We start from the raw sequence: 23,744 nt of genomic DNA on the forward strand, positions 1-23,744 counted from the left end.
ATCACAGGACAGTCATATCATTTAGTTTACAGCTCAAAAAACACTTAAGTGTGCAGTACCTCTTTAAAGAAAGATATGTAAGAGAGAAATTTTACCCCAGTGCTGTTGAATTCTGAAATCTGATTGGTCAGAAAGAATTTTTTTATTTTTTAATATATATAACATCAGTTCTAAAAGCAGTGCAGCTGCAAATCACAGGTTTATGTTAATTGCTCATTCTAATACATTAGTGTTCTGCCTCCGCTCCCAAGTGTTGATATGGTGAAGGTTTCTTTGAGGAGATGTTTTTTTAAAAATGTATAGGAGTCTCCAGTGTCAGTGATTTTGTAACGGTTAGTAGGTTTCCAATAAGGGAGAGTCTTCAGGAACTTTATGCTAAACATGAGAAAAGTGATTAACTGTTACGCATGACGTGGCTTTTTTTAATAAATGGAAAATTGTAACTGTTGGCAAATTGCTGTGGTATAACAGAAATGTAACACTTTGGAGAATGCTGTTATAAGAAATAATCCCCGTGTCCGAAATCACTCCCTATATAGTGAGGACGCCATTTTGTAGTGCTTTCCGAATGTATAGTGAGAATTATTTACACCCTATGTAGTGCACTCAGTGTCCCACAATGCATCACGAAAAGTAGTGTACAACCGATGGTCACTAACCAAAGCAATATATCCCATCATGCATTGCGGTTGCGCTGAAAATCAAATCAAAAACCTCAAATTTGATTTAATAAAAGGCAGCGGCAAAGAAGAAAGTATTCAGCCTTGATTTAAAAAAAAAAAACTGAAAGCTGCAGGTACTTTGTATTTATTAATGTGGGAAATACGCTCAGTATAATATGGATTTATCACAAATACACGTATGTATTTATAATTTTGAAAACCAACCAGCCGACTGATCTGGCACGTTTTAATTGTGCGACGGTAATGACGTAAATAACGGTGCAACGGAGTAGTGTCCGAAAGCGTTTTTACATTTTTATCAATGAGCTCAGTATATAGTCCTCTATATGGTAATTCCCTATGTAGGGAGTTGTGAACGAGTGAGTGATATCGGACACAGGGAATCGATAACATTTTTGATGATTCTTTTCCTAGAACAGCAAGCCCTGCTGGTGGTGGGTGTTTTTTTTTTTTTTTAATTCCTTACCAAATCAACACCTTCCAACCAATCAGGATTGAGGATTCAACAATGCGGTTTAACTAAAATGTAAAAAGGGCCTTGTACTGACTGACTGACTGTCACGCGATATTGTATTTGGCTGTGTACATGACAACTAGTGGATCTGTTGTGTGACGCTCGAGCAGTGTTCAGTGGTGTGATTGTCATTGTGAGATATGATCTGACTTTGCTTTTGTGCAGGTGAAGGAGGAAACAGTTGAGGAAGCCAAACCGGCGTCACCGAGTCCCACCCCATCCAGCGCTTCCTCCACTGCATCAATCCCTGCTGAGACGGCCAGCAGTCCCCCCTCACAGGTCAGTGTGTGTGTCTCTCTCTCTCTCTCTTTTACACACACGCACGTACAAAACCGTCATCATTATTATCATCACAGCACACTGTTTGTTTTGCAAATGTTGACTGTTGGATACAGCAACATTACATTACGTTGTCCATCGTGTGATGTTAACGCTGACGTGTGTAACAGGAGAAGGCAGTGGAGAAGACGAGTGCAAACGCAGCCTCATCGCTGGATCTGAACATTTCCCTGCAGCAGGCGAAAGAGCGCGCGCACCAGAAACGCTCCAACAAGAGAGCGCCACCTATGGACTGGAGCAAGAGGAGCGAGGTGTTCAGCAATCTGTAAAGCAGCAGCTTTCTCCACCACTATCACTTCTTTTTGTTTCCTTTATTTATAAAGTTCACACTTCTGGCTCGCTCATGAGGCCAGAGCCTTTGATTTATATAGACAACTGTTAAGCAGAAGGGATGCATGAAAAAGCAACTTTTCCTGAATTAATAAGGTGTGAAATCACATTTTAGAATTAATTGCTGGATATTTTTTTTTTTTTTTTTTGGTTCCCTAATTTCTGTTAGTCTCATCCATCCATCCATCCCAACACACACACCCCTCAAATGTACATTTAAAGCCAGTGTTATTTTGTCACTTGTGGTTTTATTGAACGTTGCAGAGATTTTATTGAACTGATAATCAGGTTTGTGATTTGATATTACTTTATGTACAGTGTAGATGTAATTAATGCACACTTCCTTTCCTGTCCACGCTGTTCATAAAGGTGTTTATTAGCACCACTGTTTATTATACTGTACATGCATTGAAATAATGTTCAGAAAAATCTTAACCCCTAATATTACTGTTAAGAATAGCAGTTTTTAAAGCTGTGTGGTGTGAAAGCTTCCTCTCTGTGATCTAGTCAGAAAGGATTTTTTTTTTTTTTTTTAAGTTAGAGCTGTAAATCAAATTCTATAGGGAAATCCCTGGAACTGAGCTATACCCTCTGACTAACATGGAACATGTGGTTAATTTTCTGACTGAAGGAAGAAAAGCACTTTTTTTAAATCATAAGATTTATGTAAATTAGTTTTAATGATCTAATAATCACATTCATACTCTATCATGCATAGTAATAGAGCACATTGTACTTCTGATGAAAGAGCTTAGCGTTGGGTTTTTTGTTTGTTTAAAGCAGTGTCATTGTTTTAATTTTTTTATTATGGTTGCAAGTTACGTTCGGTTTAGAATTGTTAGTTTGATTTAGAGAAATGAAAGGACTTTTATGAACATTCCTCAGAAAAAAAACCACTGTCTTTAGCAGCTTTAGCTGAAGGTTCAGGCTCTGCTTGACTGGATAAATACATAAATAAAATAAAAGAAATGCAACGTCTGCTTGAATTTCATTTGTGGATGGGCTCTACAACACTAAATGCACTAATGAATGAGCCCGGGTTTAAAAATTATGCAGTATTTTTTTTTTCCTCTAGAAAGCATGTTTAAGGAAACGGTGTTAAAACATCATTTTAGTTACATTTTCTCTTATAAGGAATTTCAGCCAATGCGTTTCTCCACGCGCTTCATGTCTATTAAAGATCACGAAGAGCTTATGTAAATATCTAAACAGACTAGCTCTTGGATGATCTAAAAAAAAAAAAATACACGCACCACTTTTAAAGTAAAACAGCAATGTGTGCACTTTCATGTCGGAATAAGCAGAAGTCTTCTCATCCTCCTGGACTTTCCCACGTTACTCTGTACTTCTCCGATTGTTCATAAGACTTTGGAAGAGACTTTTTAAAAGCATCCTTTAATTCAGTGTAAAATGTTTGTCAAAAATCAACAGATACATTTTTCACAGCCATGCGGAAAACAGTTTGCAATGCTTGTAAACAAATTAACATGTTCTCAACCAACAAGAGACTCCCGCACACACATTTGAACTATATACATTAGAAGCTATCAAATCCTATAATCACAGCACAAAGGATCATAGGAAACAAAAGAAAGAACATGTACAGACTCTATGAAAAAAGTTACAAACCCCAAACCCTCACCTCTAATGTACCATGAGGGCTAATGTTAGTTCAGTTTTCATTATTACAAATAATTCAGCTACTTGTATCCAAAAATACACAATTTCATTTTTAAATTTTTTTTTCTTTTTTTTAAGGTTTCACTTTAACGTTCAGTCTCCACCCTAAAATTACGGACTTTATTTCCTCTCATAGATCAAGCGAATGACTTATCAAATATATAGCACCATGATGTCATTACTAAGGACAGGGAGAAATATCACAAAAACCCGTGTTAGTATTCGATACCAGAACAGCGCTGGTCTTCTCGGATTCTCACATTGCTGCATGCACTGATGATTATCAATCTACTGCACATTGTTATCCCTTAATTAATTTTTTTTTTAACTAGAAACATTTTTAACGTTTCTAATATTGAATAAACAAATAAGGCATCACATCTGATGTGGAGAAAACAATTTTTAGCTTTAAAGGTGAAGTTGTGCATTAGGGTGTGTTACAATTGATTTGAGGGTAGCAGCAAAAATCTCATGCCTTGAAACAGTCATGTCTTAATAGATGCAGACAATTAGGTGAATTTGGTCAAAATGAAAAAAGAATAATTAAAAAAAAAATAAAAATTATGAGCTGACATCAAACCAGTGTTGACTGTAATCCTGATGCTATGATTTTGAGGAATAGCCTATCTAGAAAACTGAGACTGCTTTCGAAGACAGCCACAAGTGTACAGTTGAATGGAAGCAAAGCAATAAAATAAAAAATTTCACAAAATGTATAAAGCAACCACTGATGCAAAAAACAACACACCAATATGACAACATTGTAGCACATCATGTTATTGCTTCAACAGATGTCATAGAGTTGAAAACAATACAAATACCAAAATGATTAACATCTAGCTCGGTGAAAATCTTGAAACTGGCACACTGAGGGTTGGAGGGAATAAAAACAGGAGAGTGGAATGCGGTCCATATGAGCAAGTCTGCACGAGAAGCCAGAGCACTGCACAGTTTCACGGTTTCCTCGACACACACCTGATCCTCGTCAGGTGCACGAACGCAGAAAAAAAAAAAAAAAACAACGCAGGACGGTGCAGTGCTGTGGCTCTGCATGACCGGGCTTTAGAAAGATTTCGTTTGGCTTCTGAGTTCTGTATTATTCTATGAGGTACTGCAAATGAAAGAAAATGTTCACATCAATATGGAAACTGGATTCAGTAATATGAGGAAATAAAAAAAAATAAAAAGCCAATGAAATACAAGATTTCCTGAGAAATTCACCAACAGCCTCACTGGTACTGATAGAGATTATAATTAATAGAAGAATTATATAAATCACTATGCAAACAATATCGCTTGTTTTTTGTTGCTGTTTTTTTTTGTTTGTTTTTTTGTTTTTTGTTTTTTGTTTTTTTTTTTTTAATAGAACACTCAACATAGTCCATAAGAGGGAAAGTCTAGCTTCTACAAAATCATCACAGTTTTACAACATATTGTAAGAGTATCTGATTTAGGTTTATAGACTGTAAGTATAGATTTATGTGTTCTAATATATTTTTTTTTTAAAGAATAAGACATTGTAAAACAACATTACTGTATTATTGCATATCTTCAATTTTAAGGACTCTCAATATCACAATATGTAACAAATATAAATGTTTGGTTACTTGTAAAGTATAATATATGGTGCATGTGAATTTATAAACTCATTTTGCATATGGTGAATTATAGTCCTTCCAATGGTAAGTGAAAACTAGCTATTGCAGGAAGATGGTTAAAGAACCGAGCAAGAGCGGCGTGATTACACGTGAACCCATGAGCCGATGTAGGTTTCAAATTCATTTTAAAGAGGTAGTACGAAAAAAACCTTTATTCTAGAATGAATGTTCAGATTCGAACACATCAGATCGACGATTGCTCTCAGGATAGGAGCGTAATCACTCATTGGTTCAGTACGAAAGCAGAGAGGCTGGTAAACTGTCATGGCGTTCAGGGATGAACTCGGATCTCGCATCTCAGTGATACAGGAAAAAAAAAAAAGTCTCTGCTGTGCGAGTTTAAGATCATGGCGAAGTAGTGTTGAGTGGCTAGTAATGTCATGTTCTTCTTTTGTTTATTCTGTGGCTCATAAAATACTTAAACCAGTATAGAAAAATGGCTCCATGTACGAGATCAAGAGATAATCAACACTGGCTTCATATCAAATAAATGTTCTTGCATATTGTAATGCTGATTAGAGCAAATATCCCCTCTCTAAATGGTTGACTTGTCAGCCACTATACATATTGTACATTTGTTTGTTGTTTAATACAATAAAGCTGTAACTTCAACATTTTCACAGGCTGATATACATTTAATTTTACATCCCTGTAGTGCAAAATGTGACAGTGTTTTCCATTAGGCTATACCTCTTCTTACCAGGAAGGTTTATGACCAATAGATTATTAACCCTTTACTCCACTACTCTATTATTTAGTTAATATGCCATACATATATGGATATACTTTATCAATATAGATTTTTACTGCTCTTACAAAATCCACACCCATCCAAATAAAAGGGCTTTTGAAATAAAATCAGCGCATGAGACACACGGTCTTGGGGTTGAGGAGGGGAGGGGTGTTAATGAAAATATTACAGGGGGGGGAAGAAAACAAAAAACAAAAACAAACAAAAACCCAAACAGCTATGAAAACTTCAAGTACAATGATCACTGAGGAAAAAGTCCATCTGGCAAACTGATCAAACGAAAGTCAGGAAATATCCCCTTTACGTCTCTCTCGCCACTTTACTGTCTCTTCATCAGCTTTTCTTACCTGAAAAGAAAAGGACCTGGCGTGCAAGAGGAAGTAAGGTCACCCTGTTCTCCCAGGCCGTGTGTGTGTGTGTGTGTGTGTCACTCTGAACGGGCTCTTCCAGTGCTGTTGGCAGTGAGGTAAGGCTCCAGCAGGGCTGACGCTCACGGCTCCTGTTTGATGTAATAACTTCCCGAGCCGTTGCTCTCTTGGTCTGATGTGCCCTGGGAGAAGGTGAACTCATCCACCTCTGGAGTCTCCTCCTTTATTTGCAGCGTGGCCTCTGAACCAAAAACACAAAACAGAAGCACAATTCCTTATTACTATACACAGACAGTAGAACCTGCTAAACTCATCAATACCAAATGCTCAAGTTAAATACAGATAACATACATCTTCATTTTAAATCATCTCAACCCTTTCAGGCATAATTACATACAGTACCGGTCAAAAGTTTGGACATCCCTTCTGATTCCATAGTTCTTTATTTTTATTAATTAAAAGAAAGATGCTTCATGTCTTAAAGTAATGATGGATGTCGTTTCTCTTTACTTAGCTGAGCGGTTCCTGACATAGCATGGATTACTACAGTTATGGAATAAGGCTATTTACTGCATATTTATTATTTACTGTTTGATCTCAAAAGCATTAAGAACGCAAGAAATTGCACTAATTAACTTCTGACGAGAGGGCGGCACGGTGGTGTAGTGGTTAGCGCTGTCGCCTCACAGCAAGAAGGTCCTGGGTTCGAGCCCCAGGGCCGGCGAGGGCCTTTCTGTGCGGAGTTTGCATGTTCTCCCCGTGTCCGCGTGGGTTTCCTCCGGGTGCTCCGGTTTCCCCCACAGTCCAAAGACATGCAGGTTAGGTTAACTGGTGACTCTAAATTGACCGTAGGTGTGAATGTGAGTGTGAATGGTTGTCTGTGTCTATGTGTCAGCCCTGTGATGACCTGGCGACTTGTCCAGGGTGTACCCCGCCTTTCGCCCGTAGTCAGCTGGGATAGGCTCCAGCTTGCCTGCGACCCTGTAGAACAGGATAAAGCGGCTAGAGATGATGAGATGAGATGAACTTCTGACGAGGCACCTGTTAATTGAAAAGCATTCCAAGTGACGACCTCATGAAGCTGGTTAAGAGAATGCCAATAGTGTGTAAAGCGCCATCATGGTAAACAGTGAATACTTTGAAAAATCTAAAACATGAAACATTTAACACTTTTTGGTTTCCCCACATAATTCCGTACGTTTTCATAGTTCCGATGTCTTCAGTACTCTTCGACAATGGAGAAAATAGCCCAAATACAGAAAAACTTATCACCGAGTAGGTGAGTCCAAAGTGTCGACTGGTAGTGTATGTTTTAATGTGATTTGTATTTTGACCTTTTCTAGTTATGTATTTTAAAAGGTAAAATTGTTCATGTGTAGTAAATACAATGAGCAAAAATAATTTTTAAAAATTTTAAGCAAACATAATAATTGACAAAACTATCATGGTTTAGGATTGTTGCAGCATGCAGCTAATTTAAAAAAAATTAAATAAAAAACACCCACAGCCAAGGTATTTAACTGGAGTCTGGCAGAAAATATAGTACATTTGGTTTTATCTAGAAAGTTGCCAAGCAGCCAAGAGAGCAACAGAAATCAGGATGTAAAATTAAAAAGTGATTTGGAGGAGCTGTATCCCCTCTGCCTATCCATTCTCTCAAACAACGCCTTAAAATTTACTATCCATAAGTATGGACACTGTGCAGGAAAGTGATAAGGAAATGACTAAAATAGGATCGAGTTCAAGGGATATTCCAGCATTTTTAAAATCCAGTCTCTGCTCCATGTGTACGTACAATTGGCAGTGACAACAATTTGGACATTTAATAACAGATACCTGCTTACCCCAAACTCGCTTATACTGTAATGAACATCCCAGGCCAGTTGTTTATAAAGTCAACATTTTAATATTTAAAACATGCATTTTTGTAGGATGTTAATAGGTTATTAAAATGCATGGGGAAATTTAGCTGTACATCTAAAATTCATCCTTTCAAAGATGGGAGAAACTTCTGGCCGAGTTACACCCTAAAACCTTCAGGAACTGAAATTACTACCAGTATTAAAAGTAAAACCACATTTAAAAACAATATCATGTGTGAGAGGCGGCACGGTGGTGTAGTGGTTAGCGCTGTCGCCTCACAGCAAGAAGGTCCTGGGTTCGAGCCCCGGGGCCGGCGAGGGCCTTTCTGTGCGGAGTTTGCATGTTCTCCCCGTGTCCGCGTGGGTTTCCTCCGGGTGCTCCGGTTTCCCCCACAGTCCAAAGACATGCAAGTTAGGTTAACTGGTGACTCTAAATTGACCGTAGGTGTGAATGTGAGTGTGAATGGTTGTCTGTGTCTATGTGTCAGCCCTGTGATGACCTGGCGACTTGTCCAGGGTGTACCCCGCCTTTCGCCCGTAGTCAGCTGGGATAGGCTCCAGCTTGCCTGCGACCCTGTAGAAGGATAAAGCGGCTAGAGATAATGAGATGAGATGAGATGAGATCATGTGTGAGAGAGTGCTGATGTACTGAATATCAGCACAGCTGTGATTCAGTCGTAGGCACGAGGCTGCAGGTCGAGTGCTGTCGCTAAATCACAGTCATGCTGGTATTCGGTGTAACAGCATGCCCTCTTGTGTGATGCTGCTTTTATACAGCAGATCTATAAAAAAGAAATCAATATTGAGTTAGTGACATTTTGGACATAGTATGGCTATTTATTTTTGCTCCGCTAGTAGAAACAGATTCTGAAGAAGCCACGCTCGCTTTATTGTACATTGGCTAGCTCACAATGATCTGTGCGTCCCCATTAAAAGGTGCTTCTGGTAAAACTGGCATCGCCTTCTTCCTTTTCATCTTCATCTGATGAGCTTTCATTTTTTAAGCTAAGTTATATTCCTGAAAAAGTATCATTTGCCATGTCCGCTGATGAGGTCATGAACACTACTGTAGTAACTGTTTCAAACTAGGAAGCGGAGTTTTACATTCAGGACGCAGACGAGTGGAGTGATACACACAGTCCCAGTGCCGTTACGTGAGATACAGCACTCTTGGAACGCCGCTCGACCAATCACACTAACTGTTGTATAAATGACGACATTCTGTCAGGTCAGAGTCGCACTAAATGTGTGTGTTCACATCATGTCTGAATAAGTGTAACTACAAGCTTACAACTTAAGACTATCTCATCTCATCATCTCTAGCCGCTTTATCCTTCTACAGGGTCGCAGGCAAGCTGGAGCCTATCCCAGCTGACTACGGGTGAAAGGCGGGGTACACCCTGGACAAGTCGCCAGGTCATCACAGGGCTGACACATAGACACAGACAACCATTCACACTCACATTCACACCTACGGTCAATTTAGAGTCACCAGTTAACCTAACCTGCATGTCTTTGGACTGTGGGGGAAACCGGAGCACCCGGAGGAAACCCACGCGGACACGGGGAGAACATGCAAACTCCGCACAGAAAGGCCCTCGCCGGGCCCGGGGCTCGAACCCAGGACCTTCTTGCTGCGAGGCGACAGCGCTAACCACTACACCACCGTGCCGCCACTTAAGACTATTTACATTCTTATTAAAACTCATTTATCCAGTAACCCCAGGTTTCCTGAGAAAAGAAAAAAAAAAAATCAAATCATTTGGTGTTCTGCCTGAAAGACGTTTAAGCATCGCCCAGATGAGAACCTGTTCTGTTTTTCAGTCCGTTTCCTATCAAGGTTTAATGCACTGCCACCTCTGGCTTGCTCATTTCCGATCTAAACCTACATCCAGACTTGTGTAAAGCTGCTTTGTGACAACAGTTACTGTTAAAACGCTATACAAATTAACTTTGAAGTGAATTGAAGGTGTGACGTGTTCTTAAAGGAACAGTCCACAGTATTTCCGTAATGAAATATGCTCTTATCTGAATTGAGACGAGCTGCTCCGTACCTATCCGAGCTTTGCGCGACCTCCCAGTCAGTCAGACGCAGTCAGACGCGCTGTCACTCCTGTTAGCAATGTAGCTAGGCTCAGTATGGCCAACGGTATTTTTTGGGGCTGTAGTTAGATGCGACCAAACTCTTCCGCGTTTTTCCTGTTTACATAGGTTTATATGACCAGTGACATGAAACAAGTTCAGTTACACAAATTGAAACGTAGCGATTTTCTATGCTATGGAAAGTCCGCACTATAATGACAGGCGTACTAACACCTTCTGCGCGCTTCGGCAGCGCATTGATACGGAGCTCAGATATGTAAACAGGAAAAACGCGGAAGAGTTTGGTCGCATCTAACTACAGCCCCCAAAAATACCGTTGGCCATGCTGAGCCTAGCTACATTGCTAACAGGAGTGACAGCGCGTCTGACTGCGTCTGACTGACTGGGAGGTCGCGCAAAGCTCGGATAGGTACGGAGCAGCTCGTCTCAATTCAGATAAGAGCATATTTCATTATGGAAGTATGGTGGACTGTTCCTTTAAACAAGAATTACTAATTTGAGTTCAGTGAGAAGAGCGGTGCTGAGGAGAAGCCGAGCTATTATTTTGTAATTACTATATCCGAGACATGACACGACCACACCAAGACTATTATTAGTGTTGTAGTTATGACTGTAGATACGAGTTCATGCCATGTTGCAGCAACGTTTATCGATGAAACTCAGCAACTGCCTGTAGACTTCTATAAGCGAGTATTGAGAAAACAGGTTCGCAGTCCTGCTTCAGTCTGAAAAGTAAGAAGCGTGTACAGGATTGCGTTTTGGTTCTCCTCCTAAAGCAATTCTGACTAATCCTTCCAGTCCTGATACACACCTCTACAGGGCTGCTATCTGTACATGGACTCACTACTTGTGTAGATTGTTAAAAATGCTGGAGTACTTTAATGTCTGCACAAGATCCATGTTGTTATCAGGTTTACACATTCAGGCGCAACCTGAAACTTTTACAACTGAATCCTGAACGTGATCTCAGTTTAACTTTATTGCCAAACATTTACAAGCTGTGATGATGAGGTTCACCACTATATAAAACCGATGAGACGCTGTTTTCATTGGGCAGTATTTAAGGGAATATTTAAGTTCACAGGCTTCCAGCAGTGTGTAATGAAACACTTCCCACTGTACATTATGGCCTTTTTAATGACATGCAACCCATATTATATAAAACAACTTTGCACCAACAAGCTGTGCCTGTTCTTTGTGCTTTACGTCCGAGCACGTCGATGTGAGGAACACAGCAGGAGTCCCGGCCTGAGGGATTAAGAATGAAATTACCTGAGTTGAGTGAGCGATCGCGCTCCACACCAGGTGGGTGGGGAAGGTAAAGGGACGGAGTCTGTTCTTCATCGCCTGAGAAACTGCTCCTCCTCAGAGACCCACCAAACCCGAGCGGCCTCCTCCCAACTGGAATCTTCCTCTCTAAACACCAAGCCACACTGGAGTTACCCACGTTACTACATTAGCCATGCTGCAGAGTTCCACTTCTCAAAACTACCCTGTTCACCTTCCTTCCCTGATGTCAAATGACTTACTGCGTTATATACTGTTTTCTGAGCACCATGCCGAACGAACCTGTCACTTTTCCACCCACTGATTAGCTTTCCCCCACCTCCCAGAACTCTCCTTAGCATCTCTCACCACTGAATTGGTGCCACCACTCAACACGCAGCCAAATGAGACCAGGAGCAGAGCAGGAGGACACCCTGATGGACAAGCTTTCGCCCCCACACATAGTGGCCAGTGAACAGAAAAGGGAAGTAGAAGGAAAGTGGGCTGAAAAAGAAGAAGTGCCTTACTTTTCTTTTGTCCTTTGTACTGTGGAGCTTTCTTTTTCTGCTTTGTCACATTAGGTGGTGTTTCCCTTGTGGCTAAAGAAAAAGAAAATACAAAAATGCACACACAGTCTTAATTATTCACCGATCGTCAATGAATCTAACAGACTTCTTGATCGGATAAAGATGCTCTCTCACGATCACAATCTGTCTAGTCGAAATCAGATTGAAGTGAATAATTTCAGTTTATTTTCCATCTGCTGTGATTAAACACAATTATATAGAGCAAAAGAAAAAGATGAGAAGCGAGTGGAAAGGGGCAGGGTTAAAAACATACTTGCAAAAGTTGTTCGGAAATGTGTACAGAAATCATAAAATCACCTGAGCACAGACAGCATTAATTCTTAAATTGAAAAGAAATAATACCCATTACTCTATCCACATTCACTGGATACACTACCGTTCAAAAGTTTGGGGTCACTTTGAAATGTCCTTATTTTTGAAAGAAAAGCGCTGTTCTTTTCAATGAAGATCACTTTAAACTAATCCGAAATACACTCTATACATTGCTAATGTGGTAAATGACTATTCTAGCTGCAAATGTCTGGTTTTTGGTGCAATATCTCCATAGGTGTATAGAGGCCCATTTCCAGCAACTCTCACTCCAGTGTTCTAATGGTACAATGTGTTTGCTCATTGCCTCAGAAGGCTAATGGATGATTAGAAAACCCTTGTACAATCATGTTAGCACAGCTGAAAACAGTTTAGCTCTTTAGAGAAGCTATAAAACTGACCTTCCTTTGAGCAGATTGAGTTTCTGGAGCATCACATTTGTGGGGTCGATTAAATGCTCAAAATGGCCAGAAAAATGTCTTGACTATATTTTCTATTCATTTTACAACTTATGGTGGTAAATAAAAGTGTGACTTTTCATGGAAAACACAAAATTGCCTGGGTGACCCCAAACTTTTGAACGGTAGTGTATGAGCAATCGCGTGCTCTGATTAGCTACTCTACTACTAGGATATCAGCTCATATACAGTGAGTAGAGAAAACCAAAATGGCGGAGCGTGTTGCTGAACCAACCGAGGACGAAACAAAAACTCTACTTGAAAACAACCCACCCCCAAAAAAATACAAAAAAAAAAAAAAAAGCAACAAAATATGGAATAAAAGCATTTGATGGTAAGAACATCTCTTATTTTTCAAGAATTATTACTATAGCATTTTTTGCAAATTGTTACCATCATTTCACCACTTTGTTTACATTCTAAGCGGAAATGATTTTGTCAGATGCTTTGTATAAAGTTTTAATTTATTGAATTTACAAAAAAAATTTAAAAAAAATGCTCTGTTTCTCAAAATCCAGTGAACGCGGATAGAATAAAACTCCATCTCGTTGTACACGGCTTAGAGCCGACTCAGTGCTACGCGCCTTGTCGGCGATCAGCTCATGTATGACTCAATTTCGTGGAATAACTTAAATACCTTTGAATATCTCGTCTCATTATCTCTAGCCGCTTTATCCTGTTCTACAGGGTCGCAGGCAAGCCGGAGCCTATCCATAAGCAAGCAAGAAAGCAAAAACACCCATTCTTAAGGGTTGCTTATGGGTTTGTTGGATAGTTTTGGGTTTTTAGTTTCCTAAAGGGATTAGAAAGCTGCTCCAACTCATTATGCATGTGAATGATTTGCTTCCTACAGTCAGGTTAATGGAATCGTGTTGAATCAATAGGGTGTCTAACCAAATACAATTACTATATCAACACCACAGCAACAAGAACACACCAAGGTTCGATTAAAATGGACTATGTGCTCCAAGTGCAATTCCTTATGATTTTTATTCATTAATGCACACTACGGTAAGGGTTGTTTTACAATCAGGGTACGCAAGCTAAAAATCACATTTAACACTTATTTTCAATATCAAAAGGCTTGACTAAATAAACTTGGTTGTTTATTGTAGCCCTGTGATAGCTCTATTTACCATGCAAAAAAAAATTTGGTGATAACGTTATTTTTGGTGAATGTATGGCAATATATGTCATATTTAGCAAAATTACTCGAGTCATTTAGAAAAAGTGCTTTTTTGACCACAGGTAGCTCCAAAAGGGATGCACTTAAATCATTCTTTATACCATAAAACAAATATTTGGTTCCATATCATTGGAAACATAGTTAAGTTTTAATGTTGAATGCCAGTAAGTTTTCAGACTATTTTGATCAAATTAGTATGTAATTGTGTCAAAAAAAAAAAATGTCCTCTCCGAGACAGCTAATTTTTCAATATAAAATAACATATCTAAAATGATTATTTTCATCCTAAAATGTGGTCAAGATATTGGGACATAAATGTTAGAGACAACGAACACAAAGCTTACAGCCTTATATTTAAAAGCACTATGGAAGCCGTGGACTCTGAATTGTCAAAAAAAATGTCCTCTCCGAGACAAAATGTCTCAGAGAGGACAGTTATTTTGACATAAGGTCACAAATGTTTAGGAGACCCATGCATAAATCATTTTTAATATGGATTTATAAATGGGTAAGGACTACTTTGCTAAGATAAAAAAAATAGTTCCTACTACTATTCAAGGGATATGAATTTTGTATTGTCAATTTAAAGAAATAGGTGACACTCAAATGGACAAGGCTGTGCAAGGTCTGCAGACTACACAAGAAAAAAAACCTAAATAGTTCATGAACATGCTATAGCATTAGGTGAATGTTATGGACTACTAATTTCTTAACTGTTGGAATTTTATTTCTATCAGATATTTTTTGACAAGGAGTCTTTGATAACATTTTTGCTACTTTTCTTTATCTTATAGCGGATTACACAAAACTACCATACACACGTCAAAAAATTACCTGAAATCTGTTCTTAAACTTGTCCTTCACTTAAAAACCGGTACAAGAACCAGTTTGAATCAATTTGAATTTTGGACCCCTGTGACACAAACTTTGTACGCTGATTGTAAAACAACCCGTAATTTAACATAGTAACATGACATTAAAATTCCATCACAGCATTTGACACCAAAGCTTCTGAAGCACCTGTAACTCAGTTATTGTGTAACGTTTACTCACTCTGTGCGGCAGGTGGCTGTAGCTGGTAGCCGGTGACTTGACACCAGCCTACAGGGTAAAGATCTGGAGACTCACAGTCCACCCACTGGTCATACTCTTCCTCCCAGCCATCGAAATGAATGCGCAGGAGTCTGTGGACGATCCTGGTTACAGTGGCTACACACACCAGACGGGGCTCCATCAGGTCCACCGCCTCCAGCTTCATGCCGTCGCGGAAACCATGATTCGGGACCTCCTGAAAATGGCACACGTAAAGGCTTAAGTAGATGAGAAGAAACGTGGCCCACAAATTAAAACGGCAAGTGTCACCCACTTTATCTGCAATCCTCCAAAATCATTTAATGGCATAAACCCAAAAGCAGACACACATGAAAAGCACCGAGTATTGGGTAATAACTTGCATTGTATTCTTGTGTTCTGTATATAAACGTACTTTGTTAAAGAGCTTCACAGGGGCTGCTATTGAACATGTTTCTCTGAGGTAGTCGAACCATTTGAATGGCAGTTTGTTGTACCCTGTGGATCAGGTCAAGATTTACAACTCAGCTAATACAAAGTGGTTATTTGTGGCAGAAAGCTGCAAATGTGAACACCTGAAACGGCTTTTACCTCTTGGAGGTGTGAGCTCAATGTTGTTGATTTCACAGAAGCCCACTGGGAAAATGGAGGGAGAGGTGGAGTGGTAGCAGAACCAATCGGAGCCATCTGCTGCTTCTGAGCCATCAATCCCAATCATGAGGTACCCATCTGCCAACACCTACAAGAAGAAACCCAAGTCCAAGAATTAATGGAGGACATTTCCATTTATACAATCCGTCTATAATTTATGCATGACTCCGTTAAGCTATGTGCTATTACCTTTCTTACAGTAGCGACACATATAGCTGAGAGATTCAGAGGGTCTATTGCCTCCAACTTCATGCCATCTTTAAACCACTCACCACTCTGGTCTACATCCCTCACCTGATCATGTTAAGACGAGAAATTAATAAAATCTCTCTCTGCGATTGGTCAGAAAATTGTCTACATGAAGAAGATTCAGTTTATCGTTAGAATTTTAAGAAAATTACCTTTAGAAATAACTGGGAAGGGGCATCCATCAGTCCCTCAATTTTCTTTGACACCTCTAGAGAAGATGGGCAATATATTATAACAACATTACAAAAGCATGTGTTTTAGTGTTTAAATTTCCAAAACATGAGCCCAGTCACTGCTGTTAATGAAATCATCAAAGCTCTAAGAGGAGGTGAGCGCATGCGTGCACACACACCAGATCTTTTAAAGCGGTGTCCGATGCTCCTTGACCAGCCAATGGAATGGATGAGTGGGCTGTACATGTGACACCAGAAGTCATCGGAGCCATCCTGGCTCTCCTCATAGACGAGTCGCAACCGGCCCCCGATCACCTGCTCCACCAGAGCTACACGCGTCCGGCACAGGTGAGTTTTATCCACTACCTCTACACGCATCAGCTTCTTAAAAGGGTACTGTGTGCTCTCTTGCACCTGGTAGTGGCAAAAAATAAATAAATAAATAAAAATACACAGAGTTGGTCATTTTTCAAAACAATCACCTTAGATGTTGCATAAGGTAACAAAAGTCTACAACAGCAACCACTGCAACAACTGTAGTGGACTTTTACAACACAATACAATTGAGTTCAACTTTAGAAAATCGATTTTTTTAAATTAATCTCTGTGGGTGGTAAGATAGAGCAACTGGACTTGCTTGAAGACGTTTCACCTCTCATCCGAAAGGCTTCTTCAGTTCAAGCCTTTCAGACAAGACGTGAAATGTCTTCAAGAATCTTCAAGCAAGTCCAGTTGCTCTCTTTTATGACCTGGATGACTGTATATCTCATCTCATCTCATTATCTCTAGCCGCTTTATCCTGTTCTACAGGGTCGCAGGCAAGCTGGAGCCTATCCCAGCTGACTACGGGCGAAAGGCGGGGTACACCCTGGACAAGTCGCCAGGTCATCACAGGGCTGACACATAGACACAGACAACCATTCACACTCACATTCACACCTACGGTCAATTTAGAGTCACCAGTTAACCTAACCTGCATGTCTTTGGACTGTGGGGGAAACCGGAGCACCCGGAGGAAACCCACGCGGACACGGGGAGAACATGCAAACTCCGCACAGAAAGGCCCTCGCCGGCCACGGGGCTCAAACCCGGACCTTCTTGCTGTGAGGCGACAGCGCTAACCACTACACCACCGTGCCGCCCACATGACTGTATATATAAATAAAAATTAATCTTCAGTGAGTGCATCATCCTTGTCAGGGTTGTGGCGGAGGCAGAGTCTATCCCAAGAATTGGACAGGAGGTGGGAATACACCCTGGACAGTAAGCTAATCCATCACAGGGTACCACCCCCCCACCCCACACACACACGGGAAACTTAGGAGTCACAAGTCCACCTACATGCAGTATGAGGGAAAACCGAGAACCCAGAGTAAACCCACGAGGACATGAGGAGAATGCGTGAAACTCCACTCAAACAAGCTATAAAAGTTTGTGAAATGCTCAGTTTTCAGTTAAAGGTATTTAGAAATGAAGATAAATCTGTATCATTTGTACTTTCATAGATTTTAGAATAGATTTTTCAGAACATTTGACGTTACCAAGTATCTGCCTGATGGCTAATGAAAGCCATGTAACCTTCAGGTAAGTAACTGGAATTATTTATGACTGTATTGCAGTGTTACACTGCTGGAAAAAGCCTGATAAGAACAGATTCAATACAAGTTTTTCTCACGTCTGACTCATCCTAAGACTTTCATTATTAGAGTGTATTGGTTGTAGTTTTCAGTGTGTGCTACTTAAAAATTATTCCCTGAAGGCAAAGTGAATATCGGTGAATAATAATCAAGATGAAGTTGAGGTTATTATACACCAATATTCACCGAGCCTGAGGCGGATAACTGTTTTAATATAAATATGCAGGTGATTAATAACTAACTAAGTCATTTGTTTCTTCAAAAGTAGCATGCAAATGTAATAAAAGCGTGGCGCAGACTTGTCACTTGTCTATGCCAACTAGGGCTGTGCGATGTTCCCTTAATTGGCATCGACGATGTTTACAGTGCAAACATCGTGATGGACGATGATATCGTGGGCGGGGGGGGGATTTTAATACCACGTTATTAAATATATTATTATTATTATTAAAAGTATTAGATACTCATCCGAGGCTTTGGCACGTAAAGGAAAAAAAGCGCTAGGTGATGTGGAATATTTGGTCTTGATAACGAATATGTGGTCCAGCTGCAACATGATGCCCTATATGTCAGCTACCATACATTATGTGGACCGAGAGTGGGCAATGCAGTCCAAATGCCTGCAGACGAGTTTCATGCCAGAGACACATTCAGCGGACAATTTAGAAGACGCATTGCGCGAGACACTTGCCGAATGGAAAATAGAGGAGAAAAAGATCGCCTGCATAACAACGGGGCGAATATTGTCGCAGCCATCAGGCAATTGAAATGGCCGTGGTTAAGTTGTTTTGGGCACAATTTGAACCTGGCCATAACCAACTCGCTTGCGCAACAGAGGGCCAGTACAGACCGAGCGTTTGGAGTTTGCCGAGCAGTCAACACTGCGTTTGCACACAGCTGGCTTCGGAGAAATGAGCTGCACAAAGCGCAGGTGGAAACGAACCTCCCCGAGCACTCACTGATCACGGCAAGATATTAATCTGCTCTAACAATGAAAGACTAGTATTCAAACTATGAGAAGAAACTACACTTAAGCTATTACTCATTGTTTATTTACACCATATCAAGTGAAGATGCGTTTCGGCCTTTAGTGCGCACTTGAACGCGCTAATTTTTCCAATTTATTAGTGTTTGAATTATTGCACCAGCTTTTAAAATCATGATTTAATATATATATATTTTTTTACTGTCTTTACATTTATCAGAAATCACCTTCATTCTTCCATTTGGTTTGACATTATGGCTTAGAGTGGACCATTTTGAGTCTGAAAGTAGGCCTATTTACCAGATTAAAACTTATTTGACTTCTGCCGAAGTCTGCGCTTCACTGCCGTTTGATAAGGTGCAATATTTCCCGACTGAAGTCGTTAATAGTGGCTATTTGTTTGAACAACATGACAAATTTTACATTAAAAGTATAGTGTAGGCTAAAAAATGAAGTCGAAATTTATTATTAGTAGCATACTGTATTTGTGTAAACACGTTATGTTCACTAGCACATCCCTGCACCATAGCCTACGTGAACAAGCGGTAATAGGATATTACTTTATAATGATATATATATATATATATATATATATATATATATATATATATATTTTTTTTTTTTTTTTTTAAACAAAACTAACTAACTAACTAAAAACTAACTTTTTAGGTTAAATAGGCCCAGATGATTCCGTATATGCATGTTTATGACAGGAGGGGGCGTGGTATCACGATGGTGGTTCTCCATCGTGATGGATGACCACCATCGTCGATGGACGATGGCATCGTCTATCGGCACAGCCCTAATGCCGACTCTCATAAAATACTTTGTTTTCTTTCATAATTTGTCCTCACTTACGGTGACAAAGTGATTGGCCGCTATTTTGCCGAGTCACTTGAGACGATTATCAAGAAATACTCCGAATCTCTCGACCAATCAGCTCACATGATTTCCTATAACTCACCTTTGTATTTATACTAAAGTAATATAATCTATTTAGAGACTCCAATAACTGCCTAAGACTTCCATTATAAGCGAGTTGAATAAGCAAGTTTTCCTTTCTTTTCTCAGTACATGAACATTGCTTGTCCATGATAATTACACACATGCTACAGATATGAGAAAATAGAGATCAAGTTGAAAACGTTGGCCTCTTCCTCAAATACGATGTTATGACACAAAAGCCATGATGGAGCATTCTTACCTTTTTAGCAAAGTCAGGTGGCAAAGTTTTCACTCCGGTAAGTCGCTTCACGAGAAATGCTTTCCAGTTAGAGCACTTATGCTGGATTGCTACGAAGAAAAGAAAATTTAAATGCATTACCTCTTTGCCAGGTAATTTTTCTTAACTCCACGCATTCCATCATGGCAACCGACTACTTACATTTAGGAGGTACCAGGGGTTTACCATTCGAGGCACACCATCCGACAGGATGGATTTCTGGGACGCACAGATTACACCAGAAGTCATGGCTTGAGTCACTTTCAAATCCCTCATATCGGAGAAGAGCTTTAAAACCTGAAAAAGAATGGAATACAAAGGATCATTCATGCCATTATACCACCACACCCCTCTCTCTCACACACACACACACACACACACACACACACACACACACACACACAATTAGAGCAATTTAAAAGCAACACATACACAGAAACCAAAATCTGTCTTTACCTGCTAATTTAACGATCTCTGCTATCCAGTAAACTTTGGTGGAGAGGTTTGTGTCAGAATTGAGAACCTCGACCCTCACACTCTCAGTAATGTCACTCCAGAATGATCCCATGGGAACCTGGAGAACACAGAGTACACAAGCATGTGTTGAGGAAATTCGTATGATTTTTTTAAATGATTTTCAGTCGACGTGAATGAGGATCTGCTAATAAACAACACGCACATGTTTGAAACAGCTTACTGGAGCCCCGATCAGGTTATTGCTACAAATGTATCGACCCCAGTCGAAGCCCTCAACAGGGATAGCTGCCAGAAATGAAACACACACACAATATGTACAAAAGTCTCTTTGACTAAAAACAACAACAAAAAAAAAAACCAGAACAAAAACCAACAGATAAGCCGTTAATGCTTTTCATCATGGTAGGCTTACCTGATTTTGATTTAGCTGGGCTCTGCTGATTCGATTGATACTGTGCATAAGCTGCCAATTTTGCCACGAGAGGCTGTTTCTGTAAGACCTTTGCTTTTTTTGTTGGTGGTTTCCCCTTTGTGAGAGAACAGAACACAGAAAATCATGACTGCGTACACGTTTGAAAGGTGCTATTCAAATAAAAAACACATTGAAATTTGTTTGATAAGACTGTAAGCATGACATACCTGAAGTCTGGCCAGTATGCTGGCTTTTTTCGAGTTCGAGGAATAACTTCTGGAGCAGGACACGCTGCAGAACCTCTTTGTTTTGGAGTAAAAAGCATCTCGGACCCCGACCATTCCGCACATTTCACAAGTTGCTTTAAAAGCATAGAAAAAAAAAAAAGCACTTAATAGAATAGGCAAGCAAAGTGGGCAGCACGGTGGCATAGTGGTTAGCACGGTCGCCTCACAGCAAGAAGGTTCTGGGTTCGAACCCAGTGGCCGTCGAGGGCCTTTCTGTGTGGAGTTTGCATGTTCTCCCTGTATCTGCGTGGGTTTCCTCTGGTTTCCCCCACAGTCCAAAGACATGCAGTTAGGTTAACATGGGATGGCCTTGGGCTGAGGTGCCCTTGAGCAAGGCACCTGATTCCCAACTGCTCCCCGGGCGCTGTTAGCATGGCTGCCCACTGCTCTGGGTGTGTGTGCGCGTGCATGTGTATGTTCTCTGCTTCAGATGGGTTAAATGCAGAGAGGAAATTTCACAAGTGTGTGATGAATAAAGTTGAGCTTTGCTTTTAAGTATGCACTAAACGAACACAAGAAAATCTGCACTAACCCATGCCAGCTTTTCCATCTGGGTAGGTGTACACCTGGCCATTGTTCTTGATGATGGGCAGACCAGCAGGAAGACTGCGCTCTTCATCCTCGCTGTCTTCTGTGCTGGAGCTGCTGCTCGACTCCTCGCTGCTCTCATACCCGTCAAACATGCCAAACGAGTCTCTTCTCTTCCTTTCTGACCGTGAAGTGCGTTCAGCCTGCCAAAACAACGCTCGAGTAAACCGGTCTGTCCGGGAGGCATGCTTAAAATAAACGAACCAGCACCAAAGACTAAAACCTGACTGGCCATTTTAAAAGCAGGTCAACAATCGACAAAAGGTCAGCAAGCAAACTGCATGGTTTCTAAGAGGAGGATACAACCTCGGAGTTATTGTAATTTCCCACACTATTTCTTAAAGTTGCAATTGTCAAGACAAACCACGGTAAGTTTTAATATTTTTATCCCCATTATTATATTTGTTACACACAGCTTTCATGTAAATAACTGTCAGCTTTTGAAACCCTGTGCCTAAAAGTTTATTATTATTACTACTACTGTAAGCCCAGTTGTGTTCACATTAATGAAAGCTCAGGATAAAACTGAACGCAAACAGCATCGGATTTGTTGCATTTTATTCATAAAACAAAAATAATAAAAAAGGTTGTGAAGTCCTGGAGAGCTTGGTAGTTTGCAGAAAAGGAGGAGTGTAAATGCAAACACACTGCAGTCAGCTGTACTCCCAGATATGAGAAATACAGTAAATAGTGTGCTGGTGAACACTCACTCTAACAGTACTGATGTTTGCAGGTTAGTAAACTGGCTCAGCTACAGCCTTTACAGCTCAGTAAATGCAATCTACAGGTCAAACAGCGTTCATCCGAAAGCACTTTTCCTCTCTCAGTATTTCAATCAGAACAAATTGTCCTTATTTCACGCAACAGGCTCCCTGAGCAGCCGCCTGGGTTTGTTGTGAACATTGTTGGATTAAAGCCAGTTAGCCATGGAGCTAGCTATAACATTACAAAACGAGCTACACTATGGGCCTCGCTCTGATGTGCTCTACAAAACGCAAAATAAAGAATAAAACACTCACTGCAGGGATGTCAGGACATGAACGTGTTTATTTTCGGAGTGAAAGAGCGCCGTTCGGCGGGTTAAGTTAGCTAGCAGGCTAACGTTAGCTTTGCTGCAGACTGACAACCAAAACAAAGAGGATTGTAATGGAGCGAGCTAACAAGCTAGCTCAGGCTATTTTACAAGCGAAACAAGGAAGCAAGCAGAATATAAAATTCTCCTACCAAATCCCTTGCGTCTTCCATTAGCCCTTCATGTAAAACTGAAAGCTAATGTGAGTATGCTGTACAGCAGGCCCCGCTGCCAGGGGCGCGTGCCCAATATTTCACCAAATGCAAAAAAATAACTCCAGCTGATTATCAACAATTGTCATTGAATAAGTGCGCATGCGCCCTCATGCCTGTTTACTATTGGCCCGGAAGTGATGTCGTCATCAGCAGATCAAACAAAATAAGGTGAGCGATTTTTTACTGCAGAGGAGTCAGAGATGAAGCTTCGCACCTACACACTTCTGTTTCAGATTTAGACTCTAATAATAATAATAATAATTTAGCCTTTATAAAAGAACTGAAAGAGCATATAGAGATTGCTGATGCAGTAAATAAATCATTCCGTTTGTGGGTGTGTGTGTAATATACACACACACACACCTCTATATCTCCCTCACATACACACACACATATATATAACACCCCTCTCTCCTCATATTATTTATATTATACATAAAATTTAAAAGTTTAGGGTTACCCAGACAATTTTGTGTTTTCCATGAAAAGTCACACTTATTTACCACCATAAGTTGTAAAATGAATAGAAAATCTAGTCAAGACATTTTTCTGGCCATTTTGAGCATTTAATCGACCCCACAAATGTGACGCTCCAGAAACTCAATCTGCTC

At 40.2% G+C, this 23,744-nt stretch overlaps 2 protein-coding genes across 4 annotated transcripts in view; one reads left to right on the plus strand and one right to left on the minus strand.

The window, feature by feature from the left end:
* nherf1a (NHERF family PDZ scaffold protein 1a) overlaps positions 1–2,840 on the plus strand; it is a 67,456-nt gene extending 64,616 nt beyond the window's left edge. Inside the window, exons 5-6 of the mRNA XM_060940190.1 lie at positions 1,363–1,476; positions 1,647–2,840. Coding sequence (XP_060796173.1) covers positions 1,363–1,476; positions 1,647–1,805 — 273 coding nt within the window. The 3' untranslated portion in view covers positions 1,806–2,840. The remainder of the gene's footprint in view (positions 1–1,362; positions 1,477–1,646) is intronic.
* A 405-nt stretch (positions 2,841–3,245) lies between these two features.
* On the minus strand, positions 3,246–23,247 carry mbtd1 (mbt domain containing 1). Of its 3 annotated transcripts, XM_060940184.1 has the most exons (17): positions 23,071–23,247; positions 21,791–21,989; positions 21,199–21,332; positions 20,972–21,086; positions 20,762–20,844; positions 20,539–20,656; positions 20,245–20,379; positions 20,065–20,153; positions 16,418–16,652; positions 16,218–16,273; positions 16,006–16,110; positions 15,757–15,904; positions 15,581–15,663; positions 15,148–15,382; positions 12,082–12,153; positions 11,561–11,704; positions 3,246–6,564 (listed from the first exon to the last, which is right to left on the minus strand). In XM_060940184.1, the coding sequence occupies exons 1-17, from the start codon at positions 23,089–23,091 to the stop codon at positions 6,446–6,448; spliced, it is 2,091 nt and encodes a 696-aa protein (XP_060796167.1). In that variant the 5' UTR covers positions 23,092–23,247; the 3' UTR covers positions 3,246–6,445. The 3 variants fall into 3 exon arrangements, with proteins under 3 accessions (XP_060796167.1, XP_060796168.1, XP_060796169.1); XM_060940185.1 differs by lacking the exon at positions 16,006–16,110; XM_060940186.1 differs by lacking the exon at positions 11,561–11,704.
* Positions 23,248–23,744: the final 497 nt, after the last annotated feature.

The sequence above is a fragment of the Neoarius graeffei genome, chromosome 14, assembly GCF_027579695.1.
Source record: "Neoarius graeffei isolate fNeoGra1 chromosome 14, fNeoGra1.pri, whole genome shotgun sequence".
Taxonomy (NCBI): Eukaryota; Metazoa; Chordata; class Actinopteri; order Siluriformes; family Ariidae; genus Neoarius; species Neoarius graeffei.

Bases quoted from the DNA above. Each gene is read 5' to 3' on its own strand.
- mbtd1 (XM_060940184.1), bottom strand. From the start codon at position 23,091: ATGGAAGACGCAAGGGATTTG. The intron at 20,845-20,971 runs GTAAGCCTACCA...CATTTCTGGCAG, and splicing joins CCCAGCTAAATCAAAATCAG to CTATCCCTGTTGAGGGCTTC. The intron at 16,111-16,217 runs GTAATTTTCTTA...TAACATGATCAG, and splicing joins CTTCCCAGTTATTTCTAAAG to GTGAGGGATGTAGACCAGAG.